We start from the raw sequence: 22,099 nt of genomic DNA, 5'->3' as shown, positions 1-22,099 counted from the left end.
AGTCATCATTTAGACCCATTATTATATTTTTCCTCTGGATGGATATAATGGTGGCCTTCTTGAAGCAAGTGGAAACTGTGGTCTGTGGTAGGGAGAGATTAAAAATGTTTGTGAATCTGTTCATCTGCACAGGTGCTCAGGATTCATGGGTTCACCCACTGGAAGGCCATACCGACTTCAGCTATAGTGACCATGAGAATGACATTGCTTGCAGCAATTAGTGTGGAATCATTGTCCTGCTAGCTTCCTGTTCAAATAACCATATAGCATATTTAAATAATTGGCCAGTGTTGTGCTGTTGCATGCGGTGTCTCTCAACTTTGCTTTATACTCTGTAATAGCATGAATGCATTGTCATAGTTGCCATGTGTCTATAAGGTTCTCTTCAGATGGTACTGTCTCTAGGTTTTTCTGATGGCCTTGGATTTCTTGCAGAAGGCCAGTCTCTTGATTTGAAATCCTATATCTTGACTTTCAGCGGTAAAAACATCCCAGCTTATCCATGGCTTCTGATTGTGTAACACACAAAATGATAAAAATTATTCCCCAGTCTTTTTACACACCTGCTGATGAAGGCAGTATCACCAATAATATACATGAAGCTGTTAGCAAAATCAATGGATATGGACTAGTCTATCAACCAAAAGCAGTCACTTAAGATTTCATCGGTCTCCTTGGACAATGTTGAATGAGTTTCACCACCAGGCTCTCCCTTCTCAGCTTCTGCCATAGATTTTTGAAATACTTTTTCACCCCCCCACCCCCAAAGTTCAAGTTCTTTCCCCCCCCCCCCCCCCCCATGTAACAAGATGCAGTGATAAAGGTTAGTCTGCAAGCAGACCAGAAACATATCATATACAAGTAAGACATGGTTCAGAGAGAGATCAGTCAGAATAGGATAAAGGTCTATGGAGAGGGGTATTTATATTGGCCTGAGCCACATTCACAAACTTCTGCAGATTCTTGCAGCCTTTGACAGAGCAGTTTCCTGATAGGATACTTTCAATGGTGCATCTGTAGACTTTTGAGGAAGTAGATGTGCTGCTGTACTCTCTTGCCCATTGCATCAAAGGGGATTAACCATTAGAGAGGTTTACTCCTTGGAACTTAAAGCTGTTTACAATCTCTAACTCAGCACTGCAATTGCAGACCAGGATCAGAGCTTCATCTCTCTTCTGGAAGTCCATGACTAGCTATTGCTGACGTCGACAGAGAGGTTGCTGTCGTGGCACCAAACCATGTCTCTCTCTCTCCTCTTCATAATTGTTCAAGATCCTGACTGCAACAGTGGTGTCATCCACAAATGTATAGAGTCAGAGCTGTGTTGGCCACAATGTCATGATTGTACAGGGAATACAGACAAAGTACCCAGCCTTGTGGTGCCCAGCATTGAGGATGATTGTGGAGGAGTTGTTGTCATCATTCCAAGATGGAAAATCATGAATCTAATTGAAGAGAGGGGTATTAATTTGCTTGCTACCATGATGTTGGAAACAAAGCTGTAGTTGATTTTTTTTAATATATAAAAGTAGTCTGATGTAGTCCATGTTGTCCAGGGCTAATGCATGTTCTGGGCAATGATGTCTGCTGACCTGAATGGGTCAAGGGTAAACTAGAATGGGTCAAGGGTAACTGGTGAGCCATGATCAGCCTCTGGAGGCACTTCATGACAGTGGATGTCAGAATCAACACTTGATAGTTATTTAAGCCCATTAGTACATTATTCTTCAGCACCAGAATGATGGTGGCCTCCTTGAAACAGATCAAAGCTTCAAACTCTTGGAGAGAGAAAATGAATACAACTTCCAGTTGGTCTGTGCAGGCACAGAGGACATCTCCAAGGACTCCATCTGGTTCAGTCATTCTCTGCAGGTTCACTCTCCAGAAGGCCACTTTGCAGCAGTGACCTTGGGTACAGGTGTGTCCCAGGCAGAAAAGATCTGTTCCACTACCTTGCTGGCATCAAGCATGGAGTGCATTGACCTCATTGTGAAGGATGCACTGTCAGTTATTATTCTGCTCAGCTTTGTTTTGAAGTCTGTGATGGCATGGACGCTTGGTGTCTGAGAAGCTCGGCTGGGACCAGAGTCTGGCTTGGTACGACCTCTTGATATCCCAGGTCACCTTGCACAAGTCATACCTGGCTTTCTTGTGAAGGGATTAGTTATCTGATTTGTACACCATCATCCCAGCCGTCAGAAGCAGGTACACCTCACCATTAAGTCATGGTTTCTGGTTGGAAGACACGTGGATTGTTTTCTTTCACCAAGTGTGTAGTGGATTGCTTGCCAGAAAGTCAGTAATAGCAGTGGTGTGTTCATTAAGGTTGGTCACTGAGTCCCTGAATACAGGCCAGACTAGATAACCAAAGCAGGAGCATATTATGTCACGTTTCCTCAGTCCGGTAATGCACGACTTTTATAACTGGATCCTCAGGCCTTAACATCTGCTTGTAGGCAGCTGGTGGTCTCACTGATTGGTGGTCTGATCTACCAAAATGGGCATCTTTGATGGATGTTTATCAACGGTGAAGGATGTCAAGGGTTTCTAGAGGGACAAAAAATTCGCAGATAGAATTTTGGTAGAATTTTAACATGCTTAAAGTTCCCGGTCAAGATGAACAGTGCTTCGGAGTATTTTGTTTCAAGGCTGTTGATGGAGGCGATTCATTCTATGCTAGCTTTGTGTTTTATGGGGTTGGGATGTAGACTGCTGTTAATATAACAGATAGTAGGGTGGCACTTCACAGTGAGACATTCGAGGTCCAGGGTACATGAACTTGAAAATACGCAGTTTCAGTATCAACTGCAGCCCAGCATATGTGCCCCAATTCCAGAGTGGACGGCTGCTTCCAGGTGGGCCCTGGATATGGTAGGTAGAGAGGATGGTTCCTGAATGAAGTAGATATGGCTTTTGATGTCTCCAGGTTGCTGCTTATCTCACTTTCACTTTTCTGAAAGATCCTTGATTGCCCAGTCCTCCTAAAATCTATTTTACCCATAATGCCTCAGCATCCACTGCTCTCAAGGGCAGAAAATTCCAAGGATTTCAAATTCTCCAAGGTCTCTAATCATAATTTATGCTTATTTTTATGCTTTATTCTTAAACTACGATTGCTAGTTTCAGCTTTCCCTTCCAGAAAAAAAATCCATCACATCGCATTGAGTCTGCACTGCCATTCAAATCATGGCTGATATTTTTTTTCCCTGTCAACCCCATTCTCACAGCTTTTCCCCACGACCTTTAACACCCTTACTAATCAAGAACTTATCAACCAATATTTTAAATACACCCAATGATTTGGCCTCCACAGCAGTCAGTGGCAATGAATTCCACAGATACACCACCCTCTGGCTTAAGAAATTGCTCCTCATTTCTATTCTGAAAGGATGTGATTTTATTCTGAGGCTGTTCCCACTAGTCTTGGATTCTCCCATGACTGGAAACATTTTCGCCATGTCCACTCTGTCCAGGGATTTCTTTTAGATCACACATGCTATGCATTTGAACCTTAACTGTATCCTCAGGGTGAGTATGAAATATTCTATTCTTGTTTAAGTTATAGATTCAATTTATCAACATTTCCTCTGTGACTATTTACTCCATAATTATGACATACAAATTTAGTGAATTCTTCACTAAATGCACTAGTTGTTCATAATTTCACTCCCCAAATGTTCTACTTTTGCTTTCTGCCGGATAAGCTGTTCAATTTTTAAAAATCTCTTGGTAAACTTGCCTGTCTCTGCAATCTTCACCATATCTTTTTCTACATTTTTGTCTCTCTAGCTTGCTGGAGACTACTTTTTAATATTTTATTGACAATTTTTCCAAACTTACACAGTTTCCATATACAAATATTTACTTGTAGGCTCATTCTCAGCTTCCTCCTGTGATAGCAGTCTTAACAGTGCACCTTGAAGTTTCTTCAGTTTCAATTCTCACCAAATGTTGTGACTGATCATAACTTAGCTCCCATTTTCTTTTGTTCTAAATTAGACTCTTCTGTTAAGGATTATAATGTATAAGTAAATATGGATATTTGCCCTCAATGTACCCACTTACTGATAATAAGCAATCTCCTAAAATTTATTTCATTTATCTAATCTATTCAGGTTTACAAAATGTGCAACTCTCAAATAGTTATTACAACATCACTTTTCCTTTTTGCTAATCATTAAGGAATTACCCCTTTTTAAAAAAAAATAATAAAAAGAACTATCCTTCAGCTGTCCTAAACCAAATGTCAATTTTGGAAGTGTGGAACCCCAATCACATTGCCAAACCATGTGTTATGCAGAATAGATGATGCCAAACAGCAAATGAGTCTGATATCCAACAAAACAAATGTCTATTTTAGAATTTCATGGCCTAACATTCACAGATTTTCATGTAGTGAGTTCCAAAATTCCTAACTTTTGTATAAAAAAGTGCATCTTGATCTTAAACTGGATTTTAATATAACCAAATTCTAGTAGTAAGCATATTTCCTGAATTCTATGACTGATAGAAATAATTATTTCAAATCAACTCTCTGCCATTTCCAACATTAATTAGAGTGCCTCAACTTTCTAAGATCACCTTTCTGAAGTCATCAGTAAATGACCTAATGTTGACAAACATCCATACAGTGAAAAGCATCTCTACACATTTGTAATTATCAAAATTATATTTCTAAATAATAACCAATGCTTTTGGCAGTATGTTGGCTTATCCAATTCATTACTACAGTAAAACCCTAATTGCCTGGAATTCAAGCAACTGGCAAAATAAAAATACGCATTTAAAATTGGCACAACCTCGCCATTCGTTTGCCTCTCAAGCAACTGGAAAATTCACTTATCTGGCATCTGCCAATTCCTGTAGGTGCCAGATTCCAGGTGTGTAACTGTACATGTTCAATTTCAGTTACTAAATCTTCATGTAACTGAATCAATAAAAATAAATATATATTACCGTGAAAACGTTGGCCAAGAAGCATCCAAATCATGACCTCTGGGAGCCAAGTCAAACTGAACTTCATTCAGATCATACAGATGAATGACAATATCAGAGACAATGTGAGGTTCCAGCAATGGGCTTCGAGCATAATAGCAGTCCCTTTAAAATGAAACAAGTTTGAAAGTCACAAATGCAAAATGAAACAAAAATACTTAGAAGGTTAACAGAAACTTCATAGAATCCTTGGTTACTTACTCTCACATCAGCTAAGCATGAGAAAAATATCAATGCACCTATATTATCCCTTTACCTTATCAACATGCAAGTTTAACACCATCTAAAATTAATGTTATTGAGACACGAGGCTTGTGCACAGCATTGTAGGTACACTCTCACCAGCCTGAACCAAAAAAAACTCCAGTAAGACATTCCTTCTCTTGAATTTCCATCTTTCTTTAATGTAGACCATAATAGTATTTGCCTTCTTTTAATCTCTTAATTTTCTACCAAAGAAGATAATTTTACATTTTTCCATCTTATATTCCATCTCACCTAATCACATGGCCTGTCCAGGACACCTACAACTTACTCTCTACCCAAACTGCATAATCAGCAAACATTTTTTCTGATATACTTGCTTGTACCATCCAAATTACTGATGTCAATTGTGAGCAACTGCATCCATTGCATGGCTATTCCTTCTGTTTTCAGACTGCTAACTACTGTTCAGTTTAAGTCTCCCAGTACATCATAAATGCTCCAATTGCTATAATCGCTTAAATGCCACATATCAAAGGCCCTCTTAATGCCCATGCACACTACAACCAATAGTTTACTTTCCCTATTCTGATAGCATCTTTTAAAAAAAAATTGCTAAATATAATCTCTCTTTTATAAGTCAACTTTCACCCTTCTATTATTTTAGAGCCATGTTATCATTTCTGACAGTTTCCCTACTATTGATGTCAGTTCATGCACTGTGGTTACCTGTTTTTAACTCTCTCATTTTTCTTAAGCAAATACATTTGTTACTTTCCCATCTGTGTGAACAATTCAGGAATGTATGGAATTTTGAAAGATTAAAAAATTGCCACCACTCTTGCAAAGTCTTGGGAAAATGGTCATCAGGTCCCATCAATTTATCCATCACTACTTTTTTTTTTAAAGTGCCAATTACTTTCAGCTTTACACTTGTCTATGGAATAATAAATTGTATTAATAACATCATAAGCAAGTTCTTTATCTATTGCTTTTAAAACTCTGAATTGGAATTCCAAGTTAACTATATTAGAGAAAATAAGTGCAAGTGTTATAACCAAGACTGAAATGAGAATTTAAAGAACAGTTGCTGGTGATGGCAGTGGCACTGGAGAGCAGAATCACTAAAACTGCATTATATTCAACTCTGCAGATTAAATGCCCTACTTTCTTGCGTAATTATTGGAAAATTCAAATTCATAATTAGAGAACAGTCAGAAAGACAGCAGCAATATTCTTTAAGAGTGTTTGGGACAACTTAGTTTGTGCAAGTGTCAATCAGAATTACTAATTTTACCCTACCCTCAGTTATAGAGAAGAATGGAACTTTTAGAAGAATACAAGTATTCCTGCTAAGAGGGAATTAAAGTTTACACTGCTATTAACAAAACTCTTCTAATGCAACAATGGAAAAAAAATGGAAATTTGCATGGAAATAAAAGCAATGGAGATGAAATAGAACTGAACTTTGTGTTGACACTCAGTACTCAACCATATACAATGAATTGTTAAAATGACAAATTAAAACTATATTTGTAGCATAAAATTGGATTAGTGAAGGAACAAATAGTTTCAAAACAACACACTCAAACAGCACATTCAAATTCTTTCAAGAGCCACAGAAATTGTTTTCTTTCTTGTAAACAAAATGGTCATATTACCCCATACAGCCCTTGTGCAAGTGCTGTAACACATAATCAGAGCAGATAAGCAGAGAGCTGAAAGCTAGTTTTAAACCACTCTATGCTAATAATGTGGAGAAGAGGTCCAAGGCCAGACAAATGCCATTTCAGTAGTCACAGCTTTTGTAGGACTTGTCACAGAAGATGTAACTCTTCCCATAGAATGGCCTTCACCACATACTTTTTATATTCCATTTCCATCTATTTTCCCTGCTTCTCTGTTATCTCACAGCAGCTGGCTAACCTCTACTAATATACCCAATCAGCCATTCTGAACATATGAGTTTAGATAATGAGTGATGTGAAGGTAATAAGCTAAGTGATCTTCACTTCTAAGGGGAATTAAGTCATAATTGATTACCCTTGCCTATTTAGGGTGCTTAGTCAGTTTGCCAATTAAACTCACAATCCACTCTACATTTGACATTCCTTGTATTTCTTCATATTATAAATTACATTTGGATTAAATTTTACTTAAAATATCTGCTTCTTACCTGGTGATTTTAATGTTCATTAAGCATTGCTGAAAAGTATCAGCCAGGCGCTGGTGAACTAAGGAATAACGAATAAATGCTCGTCCTTTACCAAGAGAGGTTTTGAGCTTTAAAAAGATGTAAAGAAATAACATCATGATAAAAATTTTCAAATTTTGACATAACAATAAATTCACTGAATTTATGTTCAGAATTTGTTGAAATTAGTTCAAATTTAACCCTCTCCCTCCACATTGAACAATAAAAAGTTCCTACAAACTCACAGCTGCATGCTAAACTTGGCAACAGAAAAAACTGACTCGATTTTGTCAGGGGACAATTTTGTCACTTTTTCAGTTTTAATTGATTTTTCTTCAAGCGCATTTGACAAAATCTAGTTAATTTGTTTTAATTCAAATTTCTTGAAAATTGTGTTTTGGATGTGGACAAGAGATAGATAGTTTTTTTCATTTGACCTGGCCTTGTTCTAAAGTTTGATCCAATGTTGTTTTTACTAGGGGACATTAAGTCAATTGCTTTAGGACTGAGATTAACTATCATCAAACTGAATTTTTACAATCCAATGCAGGAATTCACCTGCTTCTTTTACCCAGATATAGGCCAATCAAAATGACCATTACAATGGTCACGGTTGTTCAATAATTCCCCTGACAAGGAGAATCAGCAGAATTTATCAGATGGCTGGCTCATCAATACTAAAACTTGTCCCAATCACATGACTCATAATCTCATGACTCTCTCAACATTTGTTTTTCCTGAATAAACAACCATTGTTCTTGGTTCCTCAGCCAGAGCATCAACTTGTGTTTATAGTCAATACTTGCCAGTGCCACTCCATCTGTGAATGTTGTGAAAACTAAATGTTTGCAGCCTGCACCAATCCCCAAAGTTAAACAGGATCTTGTAATAAGACACTGATGCTTTATTTTCTTCTTTTTCTGGCTATCCATCCCATAGGATGATGATGGTTCCTTTCAGTCAGTTTGTGGGTTTGATATGTTACCCACTCCTCAGAAAGGAACAGCATGTATGTGAATGGATTTTAGGTGAGTAGGGGGTTGCACAGGTCCAGGCCCACCCTCTCAACATCCCCTCCCAGATCCAGCAGCATGGTGAGATCCAAGATGCCTGGGGGAGGTTCTGTTGCAGTGAATGGCCAAACCGAGCTTCAGTGCAAGGGATGTCATTTCCGCTCATCATGGGTCGTATTTGCTAGATGGCCATTGACCCTATGAGAGGCTTTGGCCGTCCTTTCACAGGTCACGTTTTTAATACTACAAGGTATCTAACCACCCCCCTGCTTTATCTTAATGATCATTGATAATACAAATCTGAGAGAAGAAACAATTCACCTTTGCATTGGAGATAGGCACTGCTAACAACATGAAAAAGTGTTGGCCCATCTTGCCCTCCATGTAAACAGACCTATACAATCAAGCTGTCATAACCAGATCTCCAAGAATTGGAATGAGCATGTATTCTATGCACCACATTTTCATCATCTCACGTAAATCTGAAATCTGTTCAAGGTTAAACTATTAGTAACTTATTCCTTCAGAAAAGTTACCAAAAGTTAATCTTGGTCATGAAATTGCAACGCCTCATCAACACAGCTTCTTGCTGCCTGCCACCTGACAAAATTGAATGCACAAGTTATTTAAAACATGCATTGTTCTTTACCTATCCTCAGTTATTTATACAGGTCTGTGTATTTGTCTGAATCTGGTCAGAGCTGGAAAGATCACCAATTGTTATCCATCTCCAATTGTTCTATGAGATGGTAAGGGTGGTAAACCACTTCAAAAGGGACAGTCCTTTTGCTGAAAGTACTCCCCAACAGTGTTGTTGTAGATAGTTGTAGGATTTTAACTCAGCAAAAATAAAAGAAAAGCAATATATTATCCAGTAAGATTAGTTAGTTTCATCTATTTTACACTGCTTTGATGCTTCGTTGGTACACTCATTTTTAGGTATGCCTGCTATTACTCCTAGCATTAAACTGCACACTTTAAGGAACCGAAGTCGATATCAGGGCTTGAATAACTGGAGGCTTCAGCAACCAGTTTTCAGACTTTCTGATATCGAAAATATTTCCTGATATTTGCTTTGTAAGGTTTTAATTCTCATTCTAAGTGCAGCGTTAATCTGAAGAAAATGTTATGCAGTTTTAGGAATAGTGATTGATTCAAAACCTTTGATCACCAACTTCTGGTGGCAAAATAAAAAGTGCCCTTAAATTGTTCTGAACTATCTTCTTTGCTCCTGAAGTTGCATAATCTGGCAGTGTTCAAGCAAGCAGCTTACGACCTGGTTCACTTTCAATGCTGAGCCCATTTCAAAACAGGTTATGAAGTATAATCACTTCAGCTCTTGACTAAAGTAAAAGCATGAATAAAAAGTTCACTACTGCTTGAAAAGATTCAGAATTAAGGCCAGCATTTATCACTGTGCCCAACAAGTGACAGACACCTCCACAGGTATTCCTTTCACATTAAGTTAAACAGATTTCAAGTCATACTGGACTCACCAGTAGTTTGGATCAAATTCACTTCACCAATATCTGTCTACACATAAAGCACTGTCCTCAGAAGATTACACCATTTTCTTGACTATCATCCCCATTGCATCACTCTCTACTCTCAGAACAGTATTTTCACCTAACAGTGGTTTGAGGACATATCCCCCCAGCTGATAGAGGTATTTAAAATTATGAAAGGAATAGATAGACTAGACATAAATAGACTCTTTCCCCTGAGCGTAGGGGAGGCTGAAACAAGAGGCCATGAGTTAAGGGTAAGGGGGCAACACTTTAGGAGAAATATTAGAGGTGGCTTTTTCACTCAGCGAGTGGTGGCAGAATGGAATGATCTTTCGAATGAGACAGTTACAGCAGGATCCATTCTGTCATTTAAGAGAAGGTTGGATGTGTACGTGAAGGAGAGGGGGTTGGAAGGTTATTGGTGGAGAGCGGGAGGTTTGAGCTAGTGGAGTTGTTCTAGTGAACCGGTGCGGACTCGAAAGGCCAACATGGCCTGTTTCCGCTCCGTAAATGGTTATATGGTTAAAACTAAATATCTAACAATTCTCAATCCATTATCTCTCTTGGCTTGGCTTCGCAGACGAAGATTTATTGAGGGGGTAAAAGTCCACGTCAGCTGCAGGCTCGTTTGTGGCTGACAAGTCCGATGCGGGACAGGCAGACACGGTTGCAGCGGTTGCAGGGGAAAATTGGTTGGTTGGGGTTGGGTGTTGGGTTTTTCCTCCTTTGTCTTTTGTCAGTGAGGTGGGCTCTGCGGTCTTCTTCAAAGGAGGTTGCTGCCCGCCGAACTGTGAGGCGCCAAGATGCACGGTTTGAGGCGATATCAGCCGACTGGCGGTGGTCAATGTGGCAGGCACCAAGAGATTTCTTTAGGCAGTCCTTGTACCTCTTCTTTGGTGCACCTCTGTCACGGTGGCCAGTGGAGAGCTCGCCATATAACACGATCTTGGGAAAGCGATGGTCCTCCATTCTGGAGACGTGACCCACCCAGCGCAGCTGGATCTTCAGCAGCGTGGACTCGATGCTGTCGACCTCTGCCATCTCAAGTACTTCGACGTTAGGGATGAAGGCGCTCCAATGAATGTTGAGGATGGAGCGGAGACAACGCTGATGGAAGCGTTCTAGGAGCCGTAGGTGATGCCGGTAGAGGACCCATGATTCGAAGCCGAACAGGAGTGTGGGTATGAGAACGGCTCTGTATACGCTTATCTTTGTGAAGATTGTCAGTTGGTTGTTTTTCCAGACTCTTTTGTGTAGTCTTCCAAAGGCACTATTTGCCTTGGCGAGTCTGTTGTCTATCTCGTTGTCGAACACTTCCAATCTCTTTTCAGTGCCAACCGGTCAGTCCAAGATTCCACCCTGCTCCAGCTCCCTCAACAGCCCCTAAGGCTAGAGCTGGATGAGGTCCTCACCCAGGATGAGACATATAAGGCAATCGAACAACTGAAAAGTGGCAAAGCAGCAGGTATGGATGGAATCCCCCCAGAGGTCTGGAAGGCTGGCGGCAAAACTCTGCATGTCAAACTGCATGAGTTTTTCAAGCTTTGTTGGGACCAAGGAAAACTGCCTCAGGACCTTCGTGATGCCACCATCATCACCCTGTACAAAAACAAAGGCGAGAAATCAGACTGCTCAAACTAAAGGGGAATCACGCTGCTCTCCATTGCAGGCAAAATCTTCACTAGGATTCTCCTAAATAGAATAATACCTAGTGTCGCCGAGAATATTCTCCCAGAATCACAGTGCGGCTTTCGTGCAAACAGAGGAACTACTGACATGGTCTTTGCCCTCAGACAGCTCCAAGAAAAGTGCAGAGAACAAAACAAAGGACTCTACATCACCTTTGTTGACCTCACCAAAGCCTTCGACACCATGAGCAGGAAAGGGCTTTGGCAAATACTACAGCGCATCGGATGCCCCCCAAAGTTCCTCAACATGGTTATCCAACTGCACGAAAACCAACAAGGTCGGGTCAGATACAGCAATGAGCTCTCTGAACCCTTCTCCATTAACAATGGCGTGAAGCAAGCCTGTGTTCTCGCACCAACCCTCTTTTCAATCTTCTTCAGCATGATGCTGAACCAAGCCATGAAAGACCTCAACAATGAAGATGCTGTTTACATCCGGTACCGCACGGATGGCAGTCTCTTCAATCTGAGGCGCCTGCAAACTCACACCAAGACACAAGAGAAACTTGTCCGCGAACTACTCTTTGCAGACGATCCCGCTTTAGTTGCCCATTCAGAGCCAGCTCTTCAGCGCTTGACGTCCTGTTTTGCGGAAACTGCCTAAATGTTTGGCCTGGAAGTCAGCCTGAAGAAAACTGAGGTCCTCCATCAGCCAGCTCCCCACCATGACTACCAGCCCCACCACATCTCCATCGGGCACACAAAACTCAAAACGGTCAACCAGTTTACCTATCTCAGCTGCACCATTTCATCAGATGCAAGGATCGACAACGAGATAGACAACAGACTCGCCAAGGCAAATAGCGCCTTTGGAAGACTACACAAAAGAGTCTGGAAAAACAGCCAACTGAAAAACCTCACAAAGATAAGCGTATACAGAGCCGTTGTCATACCCACACTCCTGTTCGGCTCCGAATCATGGGTCCTCTACCGGCATCACCTACGGCTCCTAGAACGCTTCCACCAGCGTTGTCTCCACTCCATCCTCAACATTCATTGGAGCACCTTCATCCCTAACGTCGAAGTACTTGAGATGGCAGAGGTCGACAGCATCAAGTCCACGCTGCTGAAGATCCAGCTGCGCTGGGTGGGTCACGTTTCCAGAATGGAGGACCAGCACCTTCCCAAGATCGTGTTATATGGCGAGCTCTCCACTGGCCACCGTGACAGAGGTGCACCAAAGAAGAGGTACAAGGACTGCCTAAAGAAATCTCTTGGTACTTGCCACATTGACCACCGCCAGTGGGCTGATATCGCCTCAAACTGTGCATCTTGGCGCCTCATAGTTCGGTGGGCAGCAACCTCCTTTGAAGAAGACCGCAGAGCCCACCTCACTGACAAAAGACAAAGGAGGAAAAACCCAACACCCAACCAACCAATTTTCCCCTACAACCGCTGCAACCGTGTCTGCCTGTCCCGCATCGGACTTGTCAGCCACAAACGAGCCTGCAGCTGACGTGGATATTTACCCCCTCCATAAATCTTCGTCCGCGAAGCCAAGCCAAAGAAAGAAAGAAGATTTGCATATTTCTTCCGTTTCAGGCAAAATGGACGTAAAGGAGGAACTTCTCTAAATGAAAGAATGACATCAACTGTAAGGTTGGATCATTTAATGATATATGGCTTCATTTACAGGAAATCGTCCTGGATTCCTTAGGACTGCCTCTAAGGTTAGATACAAATCCTGAGCTTAGCAGCAATAATATGTTTAACAAGTTCAAGAGAAATTTGATGCACACTTCAAGAAGGAAATGACGTAGCTGAGGGGCTGCTCAAAGTCAACTGTTGTATGGCACAAAACATTAATTTTCTGTTTATAAATAATTCTTATTCAACCATTCTTTTCTGAAAATAAACCAAAACTTTCATGCATAACGGTCAAATTTTGAAAAGAAAAATCAGAGCAAACAATACATAGCAAATGGACTGTATTTAGGGAACCATCGAAAGCATTGCTCCAAAGTACTCATGCAAATATTCTTCAATTTAACAGAAGAACTAATAGAGATCTTACTGCCAATCAGAAATAAGACATTCAAAACAAATACCATAAACACTGTACTGGTAAATGACTGTATGTTCTCTCAAGACCTTCACCCCTCACCTCTGAGATAGATTTCACAAAACGAATTCCATCATTTGCTCCTTTCACTTTGGCTAAGCAACAGCAGAAAAAATCCCAATAGTCTCTCTTATTGCCAAGAAATGAAGTTTTTTCCTTCTGGTCAAACTTTTAATGCAAAGTACAAATGAGAAAAAAAAAACTGTCAAAACAAAACTTTGTAATTGTACATGAACGACACACAATACAGTTATACAGTTTAAAAGGATTCAAACTTGAAAGTCTTCCAATGATCAATTATCTAGTCACATCGAGGTAACAATCATGGTCAAGCCTCCCCCAAATTCCATTCCATAATTATACTCATCCACCAAAGTTCTGTTTTACTGCAATAATTTGCACCTATTCAACTTTTGTTTCCATTATAAATGACATTCACATATCATTTCACTGTGAAAAAAAATCTTCACCTTCTCAGTCCTACATTTGAAAAAGCTTTCACTTGCTAAAAAAAATACAATTTTATCTATTTATGCCTTGAGCTTCCAGGGAGGCAAACACAATTTAGAATGCTGACTGCATCATTAAGACGAGTAAATTACTCGATGGTGCAGGAACTCAGCGGGTCGAGCAGCACCAGTGGGAGAAAACAAATGGTCCACATTTTGCGCTGGAACTTTCATCAAAAAAATACTGATCATGCTTTTGACCCAATGAGTTTGTGCAGAAGGCAGTTTCTAGCCCCTGATTCCATCATCTGCAGTATTTTGTATCTCCACTAAATTATAGTAAAACTTTGATGATTAGTTATCCAATAGCCAACTGTATGGAAATTTCTACGTTTCAGCATCTAGCTCACCTTTTCGGTTTCCCAATCTCCCTTTTAACTCATCAAGGCCCTTTTTCCACACTCCCATTAACTTCACTGGAATGTTTTGTATACTACTGTGTAAACTCTAATAAATTATGTGTTTATGTGCCATATTATTGGAGTTTACATTGCTTACATTGCACTTTTCATCACCTCAGCATCACACATACTGATTAGGTTGAAAGATCCATAGATATTTATGAATGTAGTGAGCAGATTATAGCATTTTTGATGCTGGAGTTTAAATTTAAGATTTCTAATTTTACAGAAATGGCTGAAGATCTAATCAATGCTGACTGGGCAACCCTACAATGACCAAGAACAATGCACAAAATGCTGGAGGAACTCAGTGAGTCAGCCAGCATACATGGAAGGTTATAGTCAGTGTTTTGGAACAAAAGCTCCTAATGAAGGGTTTCTCTTCAGCATTTTGTGTTTTGGTCGAGTTTTCCACCATCTGTGGTCTTTCTTAATGACAAAAATAAATTAGATTCTGTCCATATATTTTCCTGTGGTTGATAGGAAATTAATACTCCTTATGGTTGACCAGGGAATATTGAGGTGTATGAAAACACATTCAACACACTTTAGAAACTTACATCAAAAGTTAACTGTTAAGCTATTAAAGAGTACTGCCACAGAAATAGTCAAAATGCTGTTGGAAAGTAACAGATGTAATTGTGGTAAGAGTGTAGAATAGTCAGCCCCTTGAACCTGCTCAGCCATTCAGCTAGATGGTTAAATTACAATGTGATCTCACCTCCACATTTCACCTGCACTCAATAATCTCTTATTCTCGATTATCTCAAATCTATCTACTAAAGCCATAATTTTTTTTCTTCTATTCTATTATATGTATTCAGGAGTCTGAAAACTACTTATGAGAGGCAGTACCTTTTTCCCAGGGCAACAATAGCAAATAATAGAGATCATCTATTTAAGGTCAGTGAAGCAAAGCTTAGAGGAGACGTCAGAGCTAAGTCGTCTCCCCCCCCCCCCCCCCACCGCCCCACCTCCCCACAGATACTGGTGGGTGCCAGGAAATGCATTGCCAGAGGTGGTGGCCGAGGCTAGCACAATAGGGACATTTAAAAGACTCCAAGATAGGCACATGGATATAAGAAAAATAGAGGGTTATTAGGCTGTGAGGTTGGAAAGTATTAGATTGATGTAGAGTAAATTGAAGTGGGTCCACCAAAGGGCCCTCATACTGTTCTATTCTAATCCATGTTCTATGTTTTAAGTTGCACTACCAGTTTTCTTCGATTAAAGGAGCATCATAAAATTACTGAAATGAACACTTTGGTGAAATGCTTATATGGATGTCATTCATTCTGTTTCAGTAACAATAGACATTTATATCTTGGTATCAACCAGCCTTATAACAATGTCATGTGTGTGTTAGACAATGAGAAAAGAAGATTACTGACATAATTCCTGTCATTTCACCTTCTCCGAGAACACAAAATTGCTGATGACCCTCTTACCTGAAGGAGGTATTCTAATTTGAAGCAGCATTTTTGCAGGTTTGGGCTATCATCAGTGATTGGCTCACCATTTTCCTTATGTTCTCGATTTAATTCTGAAATTGCATCTATAAAAATATCATATATTATCTCAAAATTTCATATATATAACTACTAATAATAGTGGTGTGAGCAGAAAATCCATCATTTCTTAAATTATAATTCGAACATCTTGCTCATGATTGTTTTCATATTTTCTTCAATTTATACTCACCACCAGTTAAAAAATCTCTCCTGTTTTCTGGAGTTTACTTTATTTCTATTATCAAAAGGTTTTTTTTTGCTATTTGAAGACAAGTAATTACCAATATTTCACAAGGTTCGTGGTCCTGAATTTATACCATTATAATTTCATTGATCAGTTTATTTACACATTAATTAGTCATTTCTCAGATTTCTTTCATTGCCAGAGTTGAATCAGCCCATTATCGATCCCAGCTCTCAGTTACCTCATCTACCCATTCCTCCAATTAATTCCCTGTAAACTGTGAATTAATTCCCTGTAAACTGTACTCTCACATTTATCTATTATCAGCTCCATCTTTCTCCTACCATCCACTAACACTAGAGGGAACTTGGACAGTCCAATGCCAGCTTGCCTTTAGGATGTAGGAAAATACACAAAGTCAAAGAGAGAGGATGTAAATTCCACTAAGAAGCCAAGATCGAACTCAGGCCACCAGAGCTGTGAGACAGCAGTAAATCAATATGTCACTCAAATGGTGGCGCTGCTGGAGCCGCTGCAATGGCAGTGCTGCCACTGGTGTAAACCCGGTGAGAGTGGTGAGTGGAGACACAGCACTCCCCCACAGGATCCCACCATTCAGCCTAGTGTCAAGGGCTCAAGATGCTGGGCATCAGTATCAGGGTGAACAACTACCCATTCCCCCCCTCCCTGCTGAAAGAAGAAGCAGAGGAGATGACCCTAAGGACAGTGACCACAGTTGGTGACTTGTGGGCAAGGAACACACAAAGGCCATGAGCTGCTGATGACGAGGTCAAAGGACTCCTATCAAGTTGCAAGCTGCTAAAGAATGGCTCATGAGAACCAGGTATTGGAACCTGGATTTGAGGGATGGAGGGCAGGAAGAAATCCCAAACAGCCCTGGGCACTGAAGACTTCCTAGTCAAGTTGGAGGTTTGGATCTGGGCTCACAGTGACGATGGTTTGAACTGAACTGGAGTCTTGTGCAGCTGCAGAGGCTGTAGGAGCACTGGAGGAGAATCAATGAACCTTACATGACTCTGGGGTGACTCTCTTTTGCTTCTCTTTTTCTAGTTTCTAGTTAATACTAATAGAAAATCTTTGTTATGTCAGACTAAAGGCAATTTCATGTAATATTACATTTCTTTTTCATTCTTCTTTGGCTTGGCTTCGCGGACGAAGATTTATGGAGGGGGTAAAAAGTCCACGTCAGCTGCAGGCTCGTTTGTGGCTGACAAGTCCGATGCGGGACAGGCAGACACGATTGCAGCGGTTGCAAGGGAAAATTGGTTGGTTGGGGTTGGGTGTTGGGTTTTTCCTCCTTTGCCTTTTGTCAGTGAGGTGGGCTCTGCGGTCTTCTTCAAAGGAGGTTGCTGCCCGCCAAACTGTGAGGCGCCAAGATGCATGGTTTGAGGCGTTATCAGCCCACTGGCGGTGGTCAATGTGGCAGGCACCAAGAGCAAATAATAGGCAGTCCTTGTACCTTTTCTTTGGTGCACCTCTGTCACGGTGGCCAGTGGAGAGCTCGCCATATAACAGGATCTTGGGAAGGCGATGGTCCTCCATTCTGGAGACGTGACCCATCCAGCGCAGCTGGATCTTCAGCAGCGTGGACTCGATGCTGTCGACCTCTGCCATCTCGAGTACTTCGACGTTAGGGGTGTAAGCGCTCCAATGGATGTTGAGGATGGAGCGGAGACAACGCTGGTGGAAGCGTTCTAGGAGCCGTAGGTGGTGCCGGTAGATGACCCATGATTCGGAGCCGAACAGGAGTGTGGGTATGACAACGGCTCTGTATACGCTTATCTTTGTGAGGTTTTTCAGTTGGTTGTTTTTCCAGACTCTTTTGTGTAGTCTTCCAAAGGCGCTATTTGCCTTGGTGAGTCTGTTGTCTATCTCGTTGTCGATCCTTGCATCTGATGAAATGGTGCAGCCTAGATAGGTAAACTGGTTGACCGTTTTGAGTTTTGTGTGCCCGATGGAGATGTGGGGGGGCTGGTAGTCATGGTGGGGAGCTGGCTGATGGAGGACCTCAGTTTTCTTCAGGCTGACTTCCAGGCCAAACATTTTGGCAGTTTCCGCAAAGCAGGACGTCAAGCGCTGAAGAGCTGGCTCTGAATGGGCAACTAAAGCGGCATCATCTGCAAAGAGTAGTTCACGGACAAGTTTCTCTTGTGTCTTGGTGTGAGCTTTCATTACATGACAGTAAATAAATAGTATCCCAAATACCTGAAGTCTCACAGTTGGAAAGAGGTACCTAACTGCTGGGAAGCTCAAAAATTAATGTCCTGTTTTTACACCAGCACAGGATCCATGTAAAACTATACAAAACAAGAAGCTTTTACTTCCCTCTCTGTTGTTTCTACCTCAAGGGAGTAATGATCAGCCATTGTTGTCTGCAATCACATTTACAAAGGGAAAAGAGTCAAGGAATGTAGCGGGATTGTTGAGAGGGCAAATAGATACACCAATTTTGAAACATAGTGTATCTCATGGTGGTGAGATATGTGAGGCAGGCTGAATAGCATCATTTCTTAGATTCTGATCACACAAGCATCAGTTATTCCTAAAAGAGGGAAGAATCCTTTGCTTCCATCTTCATATAAGCCAATTTCATTACTGAATACAGATTATAAAATTTTGTCTAATTTAATAGGTAATAGATTAGCTAAATGTTTACCTAAATTGATTAATATCGACCAAACAGGTTTTATCAAGAATAGATCAGATGAGAATATTGCTAGATTTTTAAGTTTGTTAAATGTGGCACAGAAAAGAAAAATACCATCAGTAACTTTAGCTTTAGAAGCAGAAAAAGCGTTTGACAGATAAGGATAGGACTATTTATTTAAAATATTGAAGTTTTTTGGAATTCCAATAAATTTTAAAAATTGGATCAGGACATTATATAATTGCCCAAAGGCTAGAGTAATCACAAATAGACAAATATCAAAAACTTTTTTTATTGGAAAATTCATCTAGACAAGGTTGTCCATTATTTCTTTTTTTTATTTGCACTGGCTATAGAATCTTTAGCAGAGGTGATTAGAAGAGATAATGAAATTGAGGGTTTTAAGATAAATGATATAAGAACATAAAATTAGCCTTTATACAGATGATGTAATACTCTATCTTACAAATCCTGAAAGTTCATTTAAAAAAAGTAAATCTTCAATTGGCGGAGTATGGGTCAATATCAGATTATAAAGTAAATATTGATAAAAGTGAAATGATGCCAATGACTGAGACAGATTACACTCAAGTTAAGAAAATGACAATTTTAGTGGCAGAAGGAGGTGGTTAAATATCTAGGAATTATTATAGATAGAATTTAAATAATTTATTTAAATTAAATTACATACCTTTATTGAAGAAAATTAAAGAAGATTTAATAAGATGGAAGATTTGCCAATTTCTTTAATAGGAAGGATACATTGTGTGAAGTTGAATATTTTTCCTAGAATACAATACTTATTTCAATCATTACCAATTTTTGTACAAACAATATTTGTTTCAAGATATAAATAAAAATGTAAGAAGATTTATTTGGTGAGACAAAATGTCTAGGATGGCATTGGAAAAATTAACACAGAAATATGATTACAGATGCCTAATTTTAAAAATGACTTTAAAGCAGCTCTACTTGGATTTTTTTGTTCTCTTGTTATATCAGGCTGATGAAAAGACACCATGGGTACAAACTGAAATGAGTAAAGTAGGAGAAAATAATTTGGTGCATATTTTGTATAAATGGCATGAAGGATTGTTGAGAGGGCAAATAGATACACCAATTTTGAAACATAATGTATGGAATGGAATACATGTAGAAAGAGGAATGAAGAATTATCAATTTGGCTAAAATGTTATTAAAGCAAAATCCTTTGATTCTTTTTACGGTTAATAATGTTTATTTTGACATTTGGCACAATTGAGGAATAAAAAGGATAAAGGATTTTTTTTGGGGTTCTGTTTTTTCAACTTTCGACCAATTGAAAGATAAGTATAATATACCAAGTTTATTTTTTTTATCAGCTTAAATCATAATTAAAAAGAAAGTTAGGGATGAATTTTAGATTACCTGAACAAAGTCAATTTGAATATTTAATAACATACATTTATCAAAATATTTATTACTAATATGTATATAAAATTGCAAGAGTCTATGCAGAAAAAGGATTTATTTAAATCTAAATTAAGATGGGAAAGATTTAAATATACAAATTCAAGAAGTATGGTCAAAATTACATTATGAAAGTGTAACTAAAACAATTAATGTTAGGTACCAAGTGATACAATTCAATTTTTTACATCAATTATATTACACTCCATATAAATTATATGGAATTAATTCTAATTGTTCTGATCAATGTTTTATATATAATAAAGAAGTAGGAACTTCCTTACATGCAGTTTGGCAATGTGAAACAATAGAAACATTTTGGGAAGATATAAGTATTTTATTGGGACAAGTTATGAAGATGTAAGTTTTGAAAGATCCCAAAATATTTTTATTAGGAGATATTTTGATTTGAAGTTTGACATTTATCAGAAGAAGTTTTTAAGTGTAGCAATAGCAAAGAAATGTATAGCTGTAATGTGGAAATTAGACAATAACGTGGGGTTGAATAAATGGCAAATAGAATTACTAAATTGTATACCATTAGATAAAAAAATGTATAATTTACAGAATCAACCAGAAAAATTTGTTAAGATTTGGAAACCTTGTGTGGATTTTATTTCTATGATTTCACCTACAGCGTCTACCACTCCCGCTCCAACTCACCTTGGTTAATTCAAGGTTCAGGATCATTATGTAAATTTGAAATGTAACTAATTAATGATGGATATATGATTATCAGACAGGCTTTTTATTTTTTCATCTATCTTTCCTACTTTTTTTGGAGGGAGGGGAGGGGAGAAAATATGTATTATTTTTGCATCATTTATGTTATTATTCTGTACGATATGGTTAAACATTACCTTTATCGATGTAAATTTTATTTTTTTTGTTTGCAAAGAAAAACACACAAGCATGATTGGCTACACACTGGGTAAACCTCAATTTCCTGGCTTGCCCTTCTTTACAGACCATTGTTTCCCACTGCTGAGATGCACATTAAAAACATTGGTTCAGCCATTGAGCATCACATCCCTTCGGAGGAGCTTCTGGTAACTGATCAATACGTATCTGACAGTCACATATGTTTGGAAGTATTGCTGCTTTCTTAATACAATAAAAGTCTGAAAATCCAGAGTGCTTGGGGATTTTCAGATTTTCTGGATTCTCTGGCAGTACTTTTAAAATTTAAATTTAAGAAGGAATAAAGAAGAGATCAACAGGCAAATTTTGATTGTTATTCATTACCAAATACAGCATGCTTCATTTATCAAAATGAGCAATTTTAAAGAAAAATGTCACTGTGCATCATATGCACACGAACACACAAAAGCCCGCTAAATTTAAAAATTTGTGAATTTTCAAAAAGTCCGGTTTCTCGGGTGGTCCGGATTTTTGGACTTCCTCTCTATTGAGGCAGAAGATCCATCAATTGGGCACTAAATATCAAAAACATAATTGAAAATACATTGTCCTAGTATTGCAATACCAAAGAGACACAAGTCAGAAAAAAAATTTTTAAATCCTAACCTTTTAGGTCTCGGATTATTCTCTGAATCTGATTCTCTCCAACAGACAATGACATTGTTGTGACTTTTGCTCAAATATCATCTGTAAATTGTAAATGCTTCATTCCATCCAATTATTGAAAATGCTGTTGTATCCCCTGTGCAGTAGAATAAAAGAAACAAACACAATGAGATCCTCTCTTCTGCA

General features: G+C 39.1%; 1 protein-coding gene across 9 annotated transcripts in view; it reads right to left on the bottom strand.

Moving 5' to 3' along the window:
* Positions 1–22,099, bottom strand: part of fyco1a (FYVE and coiled-coil domain autophagy adaptor 1a) — a 169,718-nt gene that overhangs the window by 134,235 nt on the left and 13,384 nt on the right. For all 9 annotated transcript variants that reach the window (XM_069910198.1, XM_069910231.1, XM_069910242.1 and 6 more), the window contains exons 2-6: positions 21,914–22,049; positions 16,023–16,129; positions 13,707–13,832; positions 7,376–7,482; positions 4,957–5,100 (exon numbers count right to left, since the gene is read on the bottom strand). In XM_069910198.1, the coding sequence (XP_069766299.1) occupies positions 4,957–5,100; positions 7,376–7,482; positions 13,707–13,832; positions 16,023–16,129; positions 21,914–21,968 (539 nt within the window). In that variant the 5' untranslated portion in view covers positions 21,969–22,049. The remainder of the gene's footprint in view (positions 1–4,956; positions 5,101–7,375; positions 7,483–13,706; positions 13,833–16,022; positions 16,130–21,913; positions 22,050–22,099) is intronic.

Source organism: Narcine bancroftii, chromosome 1 (assembly GCF_036971445.1).
Source record: "Narcine bancroftii isolate sNarBan1 chromosome 1, sNarBan1.hap1, whole genome shotgun sequence".
NCBI lineage: Eukaryota > Metazoa > Chordata > Chondrichthyes > Torpediniformes > Narcinidae > Narcine > Narcine bancroftii.
Note: the sequence above shows the minus strand (reverse complement) of the source record. Positions and strands in the feature narration are given on the sequence as shown.